Raw genomic sequence first — 11709 nt, 5'->3', positions numbered from 1 at the left:
CTGTCCGGTGGCTGGTCTCAGCCGATCCCGCAGGTGAAGAAGCCGGATGTGGAGGTCTTGGGCTGCAGTGGTTACACGTGGTCTGCGATTATGAGGCCGGTTGGACATACTGCAACATTTTCTAAAATGACATTGGAGGCGGCTTATGGTAGAGAAATTAACATTACATTATCTGGCAACAGCTCTGTTGGACATTCCTGCAGTCAGCATGCCAATTGCACGCTCCCTCAAAACTTGAGGCATTGTGTTGTGACAAAACAGAACATTTTAAAGTGGCCTTTTATTGTCCCCAGCACAAGGTGCACCTGTGTAATGATCATGCTGTTTAATCAGCTTCTTGATATGCAACACCTGTCAGGTGGATGGATTATCTTGGCAAAGGAGAAATGTTCACCAACAGGGATGTAAACAAATTTGTGCACAACATTTGAGAGAAATAAGCTTTTTCTGAGTATGGAACTTTTCTGGGATCTTTTTTTTCAGCTCATGACATGGAACCAACACTTGTTGGGTTTATATTTTTGTTCAGGATGTACAGTGAGGGGAAAAAAGTATTTGATCCCCTGCTGATTTTGTACGTTTGCCCACTAACAAAGAAATTATCAGTCTATAATTTTAATGGTAGGTTTATTTGAACAGTGAGAGACAGAATAAAAACTTGTTATAAAATGATTTGCATTTTAATTAGGGAAATAAGTATTTGACCCCCTCTCAATCAGAAAGATTTCTGGCTCCCAGGTGTCTTTTATAAAGGTAACGAGCTGAGATTAGGAGCACACTCTTAAAGGGAGTGCTCCTAATCTCAGCTCGTTACCTGTATAAAAGACACCTGTCCACAGAAGCAATCAATCAATCAGATTCCAAACTCTCCACCATGGCCAAGACCAAAGAGCTCTCCAAGGATGTCAGGGACAAGATTGTAGACCTACACAAGGCTGGAATGGGCTACAAGACCATCGCCAAGCAGCTTGGTGAGAAGGTGACAACAGTTGGTGCGATTATTCACAAATGGAAGAAACACAAAATAACTGTCAATCTCCCTCTGCCTGGGGCTCCATGCAAGATCTCACCTCGTGGAGTTGCAATGATCACGAGAACGGTGAGGAATCAGCCCAGAACTACACGGGAGGATCTTGTCAATGATCTCAAGGCAGCTGGGACCATAGTCACCAAGAAAACAATTGGTAACACACTATGCCGTGAAGGACTGAAAACCTGCAGCGCCCGCAAGGTCCCCCTGCTCAAGAAAGCACATACAGTGGGGAAAAAAAGTATTTAGTCAGCCACCAATTGTGCAAGTTCTCCCACTTAAAAAGATGAGAGAGGCCTGTAATTTTCATCATAGGTACATGTAAACTATGACAGACAAAATGAGAAAATAAAATCACATTGTAGGATGAATTTAATGAATTTATTTGCAAATGATGGTGGAAAATAAGTATTTGGTCAATAACAAAAGTTTCTCAATACTTTGTTATATACCCTTTGTTGGCAATGACACAGGTCAAACGTTTTCTGTAAGTCTTCACAAGGTTTTCACACACTGTTGCTGGTATTTTGGCCCATGCAGATCTCCTCTAGAGCAGTGATGTTTTGGGGCTGTCGCTGGGCAACACAGACTTTCAACTCCCTCCAAAGATTTTCTATGGGGTTGAGATCTGGAGACTGGCTAGGCCACTCCAGGACCTTGAAATGCTTCTTACGAAGCCACTCATTCGTTGCCAGGGCGGTGTGTTTGGGATCATTGTCATGCTGAAAGACCCAGCCACGTTTCATCTTCAATGCCCTTGCTGATGGAAGGAGGTTTTCACTCAAAATCTCACGATACATGGCCCCATTCATTCTTTCCTTTACACGGATCAGTCGTCCTGGTCCCTTTGCAGAAAAACAGCCCCAAAGCATGATGTTTCCACCCCCATGCTTCACAGTAGGTATGGTGTTCTTTGGATGCAACTCAGCATTCTTTGTCCTCCAAACACGATCGAGTTGAGTTTTTACCAAAAAAGTTATATTTTGGTTTCATCTGACCATATGACATTCTCCCAATCCTCTTCTGGATAATCCAAATGCACTCTAGCAAACTTCAGACGTGCCTGGACATGTACTGGCTTAAGCAGGGGGGACACGTCTGGCACTGCAGGATTTGAGTCCCTGGCGGCGTAGTGTGTTACTGATGGTAGGCTTTGTTACTTTGGTCCCAGCTCTCTGCAGGTCATTCACTAGGTCCCCCGTGTGGTTCTGGGATTTTTGCTCACCGTTCTTGTGATCATTTTGACCCCACGGGGTGAGATCTTGCGTGGAGCCCCAGATCGAGGGAGATTATCAGTGGTCTTGTATGTCTTCCATTTCCTAATAATTGCTCCCACAGTTGATTTCTTAAAACCAAGCTGCTTACCTATTGCAGATTCAGTCTTCCCAGCCTGGTGCAAGTCTACAATTTTGTTTCTGGTGTCCTTTGACAGCTCTTTGGTCTTGGCCATAGTGGAGTTTGGAGTGTGACTGTTTGAGGTTGTGGACAGGTGTATTTTATACTGATAACAAGTTCAAACAGGTGCCATTAATACAGGTAACGAGTGGAGGACAGAGGAGCCTCTTAAAGAATAAGTTACAGGTCTGTGAGAGCCAGAAATCTTGCTTGTTTGTAGGTGACCAAATACTTATTTTCCACCATAATTTGCAAATAAATTCATTAAAAATCCTACAATGTGATTTTCTGGATTTTATTTTCTCAATTTGTCTCATAGTTGACGTGTACCTATGATGAAAATTACAGGTCTCTCTCATCTTTTTAAGTGGGAGAACTTGCACAATTGGTGGCTGACTAAATACTTTTTTTCCCCACAGTATACAGGCCCGTCTGAAGTTTGCCAATGAACATCTGAATGATTCAGAGGAGAACTGGGTGAAAGTGTTGTGGTCAGATGAGACCAAAATGGAGCTCTTTGGCATCAACTCAACTTGCCGTGTTTGGAGGAGGAGGAATGCTGCCTATGACCCCAAGAACACCATCCCCACCGTCAAACATGGAGGTGGAAACATTATGCTTTGGGGGTGTTTTTCTGCTAAGAGGACAGGACAACTTCACCGCATCAAAGGGACGATGGACGGGGCCATGTACCGTCAAATCTTGGGTGAGAACCTCCTTCTCTCAGCCAGGGCATTGAAAATGGGTCATGGATGGGTATTCCAGCATGACAATGACCCAAAACACACGGCCAAGGCAAAAAAGGAGTCGCTCAAGAAGAAGCACATTAAGGTCCTGGAGTGGCCTAGCCAGTCTCCAGACCTTAATCCCATAGAAAATCTGTGGAGGGAGCTGAAGGTTCGAGTTGCCAAACGTCAGCCTCGAAACTTAATGACTTGGAGAAGATCTGCAAAGAGGAGTGGGACAAAATCCCTCCTGAGATGTGTGCAAACCTGGTGGCCAACTACAAGAAATGTCTGACCTCTGTGATTGCCAACAAGGGTTTTGCCACCAAGTACTAAGTCATGTTTTGCAGAGGGGTCAAATACTTATTTCCCTCATTAAAATGCAAATAAATTTATAAAATATTTGACATGCATTTTTCTGTTTTTTTTTGGGTTGTTATTCTGTCTCTCACTGTTCAAATAAACCTACCATTAAAATTATAGACTGATCATGTCTTTGTCAGTGGGCAAACGTACAAATTCAGCAGGGGATCAAATACTTTCCCCCCTCACTGTATATATATATATATATATATACACACACAGTACCAGTCAAAAGTTTGGACACACCTACTCATTCCAAGGTTTTTCTTTATTTTTTTTACTATTTTCTACATTGTAGAATAATAGGGAAGACATCAAAACTATGAAATAACACATATGGAATCATGTAGTAACCAAAAAAGTGTTAAACAAATCAAAATATATTTTATATTTGAGATTCTTCAAAGTAGCCACCACTCGCCTTGATGACAGCTTTGCACACTCTTGGCATTCTCTCAACCAGCTTCATGAGGTAGTCACCTGGAATGATTTTCCAACAGTCTTGAAGGAGTTCCCACATATGCTGAGCACTTGTTGGCTGCTTTTCCTTCACTCTGCGGTCCAACTCATCCCAAACCATCTCAATTTGGTTGAGGTTGGGTGATTGTGGAGGCCAGGTCATCTGACGCAGCACTCCATCACTCTCCTTCTTGGTCAAATAGCCCTTACACAGCCTGGAGGTGTGTTTTGGGTCATTGTCCTGTTGAAAAACAAATGATAGTCCCACTAAGCGCAAACCAGATGGGATGGCGTATTGCTGCAGAATGCAATATCCAGCAACTTCGCACAGCCATTGAAGAGTGGAACAACATTCCACAGGCCACAATCAACAGCCCGATCAACTCTATGCGAAGGAGATGTCACACTGCATGAGGCAAATGGTTGTCACCAGATACTGACTGGTTTTCTGATCCACTGTCAGTGATTTATTTAGAATTCAAGGGACATCCATTTGGTTACTAGTGTGCCTTGAATTCTAAATAAATCACTGACAGTGTCACCAGCAAAACACCCCCACACCATCACACCTCCTCCTCCATGCTTCACGTTGGGAATCACACATGCAGAGATCATCCGTTCACCTACTCTACGTCTCACAAAGACACGGCGGTTGGAACCAAAAATCTCACATTTGGACTCATCAGACTAAAGGACATGTTTCCACCGGTCTAATGTCCGTTGCTCGTGTTTCTTGGACAAAGCAAGTCTCTTCTTCTTATTGGTGTCCTTTAGTAGTGGTTTCTTTGCAGCAATTCGACTATGAAGGCCTGATTCACGCGGTCTCTTCTGAACAGTTGATGTTGAGATGTGTCTGTTATTTGAACTCTGTGAAACATTTATTTGGGCTGCAATCTGAGGTGCAGTTAGTTGCCGATTTCTGCAGCAGAGGTAACTCTGGGTCTTCCTTTCCTGTGGCGGTCGTCATGAGAGCCAGTTTCATCATAGCGCTTGATGGTTTTTGAGGCTGCACTTGAAGAAACTTTCAAAGTTCTTGAAACTTTCAGGATTGACTGACCTTCATGACTTAAAGTAATGATGGACTGTCTTTGCTTATTTGAGCTGTTCTTGCCATAATATGGACTTGGTCTTTTACCAAAGAGTGCTGTCTTCTGTATATTAACCCTACCTTGTCACAACACAACTGTTTGGCTCAAACGGAGTAAGAAGGAAAGAAATTCCACAAATTAACTTTTAAGAAGGCACACCTGTTAATTGAAATGCATTCCAGGTGACTACCTCATGAAACTGGTTGAGAGAATGCCAAGAGTGTGCAAAGCTGTCATCAAGGCAAAGGGTGGCTACTTTGAAGAATCTCAAATATAAAATATATTTTTGGTTACTACATGATTCCATATGTGTTATTTGATAGTTTTGATGTCTTCACTATTATTCTACAGTGTAGAAATAAAAACCATGGAATGAATAGGTGTGTCCAAACTTTTGACTGGTACTGTGTATATATATATATATATATATCTTTTTTCTTTTTTTTCTTTATTGATAGAAGGGATTTCTCCGTTTTTAAAGCCGTTGTTTGGTGAGCCTACAAAATAGATAATCTTGAAGTTCTGTGCTGATTGTATTTTCTAGTTGAAATTATTAGCTATTTTATTATATTATTTTCTAAATGTCCCCAAACATTGTAAATGAGGGTACCTGACAGTAAAAGAGAGGTACAACCATAGAGGTATATGTTCTATGTCTATGCAAGTATATTTATGAGTAAGAATATGCATTACATTTCAAGCAGTATTTGCTCCCTCCGGACACGAACACCTGTGACCATAGAATTAGGAATTAATGTAATAGGATATCTATGCCCGTGACACTGTACACGGATCATTTCCCTGTTAAGTGGAGATGAAAATGAAAACGTGACAATTTGTTACTTTCACGAGTTCTGAGTAATAAAAGTTCAACTTCTTAAGATATTGGCTCGAATCTAGTTTGTGCCTTTAGATTTCGAGAAAATTAACAACTAAGGAAGAATTTTTGACTTGAAGGATTTTCGGGGATGGCTTTCGTCAAGGAAGTGTGTGAGGTCACATGGTGATTTATGGAGTAGTCGCAGAAACAGTCAACACTGGAGAGTAGATTGTGATAGCCGTTTAAATGGCGTCCCTAGACGAGGCAAGAACTAGATGTATGTCAGGAGAAGTGCAGTACTATCATAAGGAGAGGTATACTTTAAATACGGAGGAGGAATGTAGGGAAAAAGAGAGACAGAGGAGGTCTAAGAGAGAGAGGGAGGAAGAGGATGAGCTTGAGTCAGTTAAAAATGGCAGGGAAAAGGGAGATGGTTTGTTAAAGAAGAATGGTAGAAAGTGTAATCAGAGTGAGTTGAAGACAGGAGGAGAAATGGAAGTGAATGATGGCGAAGTATCGGAGGTGGTAGGTGTGGTGAAGTTCTCAGAGCCTGAGGCTTGCACAGAGGGTCAGGATAAAGATGAGTCTGTGACAGTAGGAGTGAAGTTTTTGGAAAAAGTGGACCCTTGTTGATCCGTTTGTGGTTTCAGGGTGGGTGAAAACAGAGTTGGGTGCTGTGGAATCGGTGAGGGTAACCAGAAGTGGTCTAGTGATAATTGTTTGTGTTTCCGCTGGTCAGACGGAGCAGGCGCTCCGTGTTAAACGAATGGGGGCAAGAGATGTAAATGGTTTTGCTCTCAAGAAAAGGGCACCATTGAAAGGAGTGATTACTGGGGTAGCGGTAAATGTGAAAGCTGACCAACTGAAGGGGAAGATTCCTGGTGTTTGTGATGCTCGTCGTTTGCTGCGACGCAGACAGGGTGGCGTGAGTGGAGAAGAGTCATTGTCTGTTCTTTTGAGTTTTAATGTTGAATCTTTGCCCGACAAAGTGATGTTAGGATATATAAGTTATCCGTTACGAGCTTTTGTGCCGAATACATTACGTTGTGTAGGAGGGAGGTTCCAAGGTGTGCAGAAGTGCATGAGACAAAGGAATGTGTAGCATTGGGGAAAGTAGTGGTATGTGTTAATTGTAGGGTTGCCCATGGGGCTGGGGATCCGAAATGTCCGGTGCGAGAGAGGCAGGTTGAGGTTTCCAGAGTTAGAGTAGTGCAGAAGTTGTCATATGCTGACACAGTGAAGAAAGTAGAGGAAGATGGGTCAAGGGGGAGGGATCCTGAGAGGACTGGTGTGAGTAGTAGATCTGTACCAGTACAGAGGGATAAACCAACAAGTGATATATGTTTCAGTAAGATTGGATTTTGGGCATTTATATCAATGGTTATCAACTGTACTGTAGGGATGGAACCAGAAAATAGAGGTTGTGGTGGCAGCTGCAGAGAGGTATTTGGGTGTGCGAGACTTGACATCAGAAGAGTTACAGGGTGTGTTAAGTGGTGGTGTCCCATCCTTTCAGGCTGTTGACCTGGAGTAGGAATACATAGATTTAAATAGTGGAGTATGGTAGTCATTATTATTTATTTGTGAGTGTAGTGTTAGATGGTAGGGTATTTGTTGAATTTTTTATTTTTTAAAGCAAAATATAAGGGCGTTATACTCCAGTCTAGTAGGTGGCGGTAATGCAACATTTGTTGAATGCCAAGAGTCGTAGCTCACTCTACCAACTCCTGTAGCTCAGTTGGTAGAGCATGGCGCTTGCAACGCCAGGGTTGTGGGTTCGTTTCCCACGGGGGGCCAGTATGAAAAAAGTATGCACTTCCTAACTGTAGGTCGCTCTGGATAAGAGCGTCTGCTAAATGACTAAAATGTAAATGTAATGTTAAACCTCATCAAAGAAGAAGAAGCCACTGTACACGTCACTAACAGGAACTTGGCATTTCCTGGTTGTACTGTTCAAAACAAACTAAACCACGTATGCTAACAACGAAATTCTCATGTGAAGTTGCTGTTACCTCGATTGAAAGGACGAGCCGGTTTAATTCTAGTGTACTAGTCTATTTTTATAGTGTAAACCGACAATGAACATGCAATTTCAAGGAGTCATGAGGATTATTTTACCGACGCTGTGGGCTATTTCAACCATCGCAGAGGAAAAAACGAAGTCGCCAACAACAACAGGCATTACTGCTGCTGGCATCACCAAACATGTCATGAATTCGAGTGCCAATAACGCCAGTAACACGACGTACAAGAACAATCATGCCAACCTTTTCGATGTAGATAGTTCAATGATACAAAGGGCCTTGTACGTCCTTATTGGAATCACCACCATTGGAGTGCTCTATTTCCTCGTGAGAGCTGTGCGGTGAGTAGAACAAGTTGAAGACAGACCATTATCTATTGGTAGCAATTGTTGCCTAATTAGAGTTTTTTTTCACTTGAACTTTCAGTGTCAGTGTGTGTGACTTTTTAATTAATTATGTTATGTTTAGGCTGAAGAAAACAACAACCTCTAAGAAGAAGTATGGGCTGTTGTCAAACTATGATGACAGTGTGGAGATGGCTGTGCTGGAGAGTGATGAGGAGGATGACACTGTATATGAGGCCAGGTCCCTAAGAAGGTGAGTGAGATCCTATGACAGGTAGGTGCATCGTCCACTCAGTGTTACGCATCATATACAAATCCCATTCCTTTGCAAGTTTGCATTGTAAGTTTGTACGACACTGAGACTAGAGATTGCGAAAGTGCATATACAAGAACAGTAGGCCTACCTCAAATAACCTTAAAGGACAGTTGTTCTTATGTACCATCCATATTTAACTTGTTATTGTGTGAAAATGTGCAGTGAATCAGTTTCACCTTTAAACCTTAGCGTCATCATTGATTTATTTAACTTGTGCACTGTTTGTCTTTGTCTTGTCTTTATCAGATGAGTCTGGGTCTTGTCAAATAACACTCAGTGGACTGGGGAATGAATGGAGACATTCCTAAGGTGCATTTTTCAACCGTTATTATGGCATATTTTTGTTTTTCTTATTCTCTTGGACCTGAAAAAAGGAAAACTGGCTTTCAAAATGACTGATCTATCCTCCAATGAGCATTTATTTTGTCTAGCTGCCTGGGTATGAAAAAGACATGGTGTTTTTGGTGACAAACAAACTTACGTTTGATTCTATCTATGAAGAGGAGGAAATAGGATTTGTAACATAACAGGAGTCTAATGCCAAAGTCACAAAGTTGCTTAAGTGAATGTGAGCAGGATAATTGTTCAAATCTCCCTCTGCCCACCTTGAACTGTGCATAACAAACAACAACAACAAACAACGAAAGATCTCTTCTAATCATCAACACGGATCCTCAATTTCCTGGTCGATGTGGTGTTGCCAAGGTTTTTTTTCTTATTTTTTTATATATTTTTTAGTCATTTAGCAGACGCTCTTATCCAGAGCGACTTACATTTGTTTCTTTGTCTCCTGACAAAATACTGTTGCCATCCTATATATTTTGATGTCTATCTTGAATCATACCTGGACCATTAGAGTTAGGCTAGTAGCTAATAGCCTGATTAGTGAGTGTGCTTACAAACTACTGTAAACTAAGCTAGCCTACCAATATCCCCACCCCATTTTGAACTATGCACCCGCACATGAATGTTGTATTGTAGGATGTACCTGCTCTATTTGGAAAACCCAGACCTAATACGTTTGTAATACTATTAATACTTTAAAGAAATAAGTTGCTCAAAAAGCAAGACTTAAGCCAAAAATGTTGACAATCTTAGACAGTACGGAATGTGTCTGTAATTATAGCCCCTTATTTAGGAAATGCAGGCGAATCAATATGCAATTCCACTGGCGATTGAAAAATTAATCCCTTCCCCTCTATGTTTAGGCTACCTGTAACTCTGTAGGAGAAGCACTTATAATAGTATGTTAGGCCCACTCATATCAATTAAACTGTAATTTCAGATTTTGGTCAACAATAATTTCCCAATGCCAACCCATTGTTTTCAAATCCACCTAACTAAATTATTTAATGTGTTCTGAGAACCTTCTCTTTTTTCAAAAACAACACATTTCAGAGCTGGTTCTTTGCTTTTGTTTATTTGTATACATGGTTGCTGTTGACTGACTCAAATAATGTTCTTTTTTCCCCCACGCTATTTATAAAATCTATGTAATTTGTCCAGAGACAATTTTCTGTTGCATTAACACAAGCTACTAAAAGAACAAGAAAGGGTCAACACAATCTATTTATTTTTATTGATCATTTTCCAACCTGGTTAGTCAAATAAAGGTTTTGAATCTATTTTGGTGTCTTAAGTTTCCAAACCATACTCAAGTTGCCGAAAGAGGATCCCTGGAAAAGTATTTGTCGCTACTGTGCTTGCTTCCATAGCAATTCCCAGGGGGAAATGAAACAATGTGACACATTGATTTATAAATTGAAACATTTTGGTTAATCGTGCCTCCATTTCCGGGAGGTAACTGTATTATAGTTTCCTGATAATCAGAAGAGACACACAGGCAAGAGATTTCTCTTAAATGAGCAACAACCCCACTGAAAATCCCCCAAGGTGTCTCTCTTGTGATTTAGCCTATTGGAAATTGATTGTACCCTTTTAAACAATGTCAATGTCTGTACTAGAAATAGATGAATCTTTTGTAAGAATATTAATGCCAGCTGGACCTGAGCTCAAAACAACTGCCAAATCACGTCTTTCCCTCGTCATATGATTTGTTTCCTCTCAAGGTGGTTTTCTGTCTGCATTCCTTTGTCTGTGCAAATCTTGTATTTAACGGTAGCAAGGTCAGTCATATGACCTCAGATAATAAAGGCCTCAATAAAACTTCTATGCTTTGACTGGATCTAACAAATATCATAATTGTTTTCATTGTTAATTTTTTTGCCTTCATCTATGAACTGTATGTACATTCTGATCAGCAATATCATTCCTTTGTCAATACTGTGGCCTGTCCCAGTCCTGTTTTGAATGAGGCCAAAGTGTATGTATCTGTGTGTGTATTAAGTGTTGTATTCTCTGTTCATTTGATGACAAGTAGTGCTGTGTGGATGCTGCAGGGCTGAGGCCCTCTGGTTGGTTGGTGGTGGGATACTTAGGCTGTTACTGTTGGCTCTTTTCACATAATGATTAAAATAAAAACAAATAGAAGTGAGACTTTGACCAAGACTGACTTGTTTTGCTGCACGTTGAGAAGGTTCTAAATCTCTTTCCGTTGTCTTTGAAGTATGTCATTTGAGGTTATAAGACACCGTATACACGACAGGATAGGAGCTATTGCAACTGCAGCAATTTAGGAGTTGTATTGAATGCAGTTTCAATTAGACCCATTCACATAATAAGCAGAATTCAAATGGAATGGTCCCCAATTCTTCATGTTGCCAATTATTGAGTGTTCATTACAAAGAATTGTCAGCAGGTGGCGTCCTAACTCCACTAGTTCCAGTAACAATACCCAAACTGCCCAGTTTCAGTTTATTTATATTTAACCTTTATTTAACTAGGCAAGTCAGTTAAGCACAAATTCTTATTTACAATGACGGCCTACACCAGCCAAACCCGGATGACGCTGGGCCAATTGTGCGCCCCCCTATGGGACTCCCAATCACAGCCGGTTGTGATACAGCCTGGAATCGGACCAGGGGGTCTGTAGTGACGCCTCAAGCACTGAGATGCAGTGCCTTAGACCGCCGCGCCACTCGGGAGCCCATAAATGCAGTGCCTTAGAGCCAGCTCAGAGAGGCCTAGAAGTTAAGAATGTTACCACGTTCGTGTGTGTGTCATAATATGTTCTCTAATGGGGTAT

At 41.3% G+C, this 11709-nt stretch overlaps 1 protein-coding gene across 2 annotated transcripts; it reads left to right on the top strand.

Annotated features, from left to right (window-relative positions):
* Nucleotides 1–7800: 7800 nt before the first annotated feature.
* LOC121533709 (protein FAM174C) lies at nt 7801–11066 on the top strand. Of its 2 annotated transcripts, none has more exons than XM_041839875.2 (3): nt 7801–8245; nt 8373–8501; nt 8811–11066. In XM_041839875.2, the coding sequence occupies exons 1-3, from the start codon at nt 7959–7961 to the stop codon at nt 8812–8814; spliced, it is 420 nt and encodes a 139-aa protein (XP_041695809.1). In that variant the 5' UTR covers nt 7801–7958; the 3' UTR covers nt 8815–11066. The 2 variants fall into 2 exon arrangements, with proteins under 2 accessions (XP_041695809.1, XP_041695811.1); XM_041839877.2 differs by having other exon boundaries at nt 8373–8522.
* The last annotated feature ends 643 nt before the right edge of the window (nt 11067–11709 follow it).

The sequence above is a fragment of the Coregonus clupeaformis genome, chromosome 20 (genome assembly GCF_020615455.1).
Source record: "Coregonus clupeaformis isolate EN_2021a chromosome 20, ASM2061545v1, whole genome shotgun sequence".
Taxonomy (NCBI): domain Eukaryota; kingdom Metazoa; phylum Chordata; class Actinopteri; order Salmoniformes; family Salmonidae; genus Coregonus; species Coregonus clupeaformis.
Note: the sequence above shows the minus strand (reverse complement) of the source record. Positions and strands in the feature narration are given on the sequence as shown.

Coding starts and splice junctions, on each gene's coding strand:
- LOC121533709 (XM_041839875.2), top strand. CDS start 7,959: ATGAACATGCAATTTCAAGGAGTCATGAGGATTATTTTACCGACGCTG. Junction 8,246..8,372: donor TTCCTCGTGAGAGCTGTGCG/GTGAGTAGAACA, acceptor TGTTATGTTTAG/GCTGAAGAAAACAACAACCT.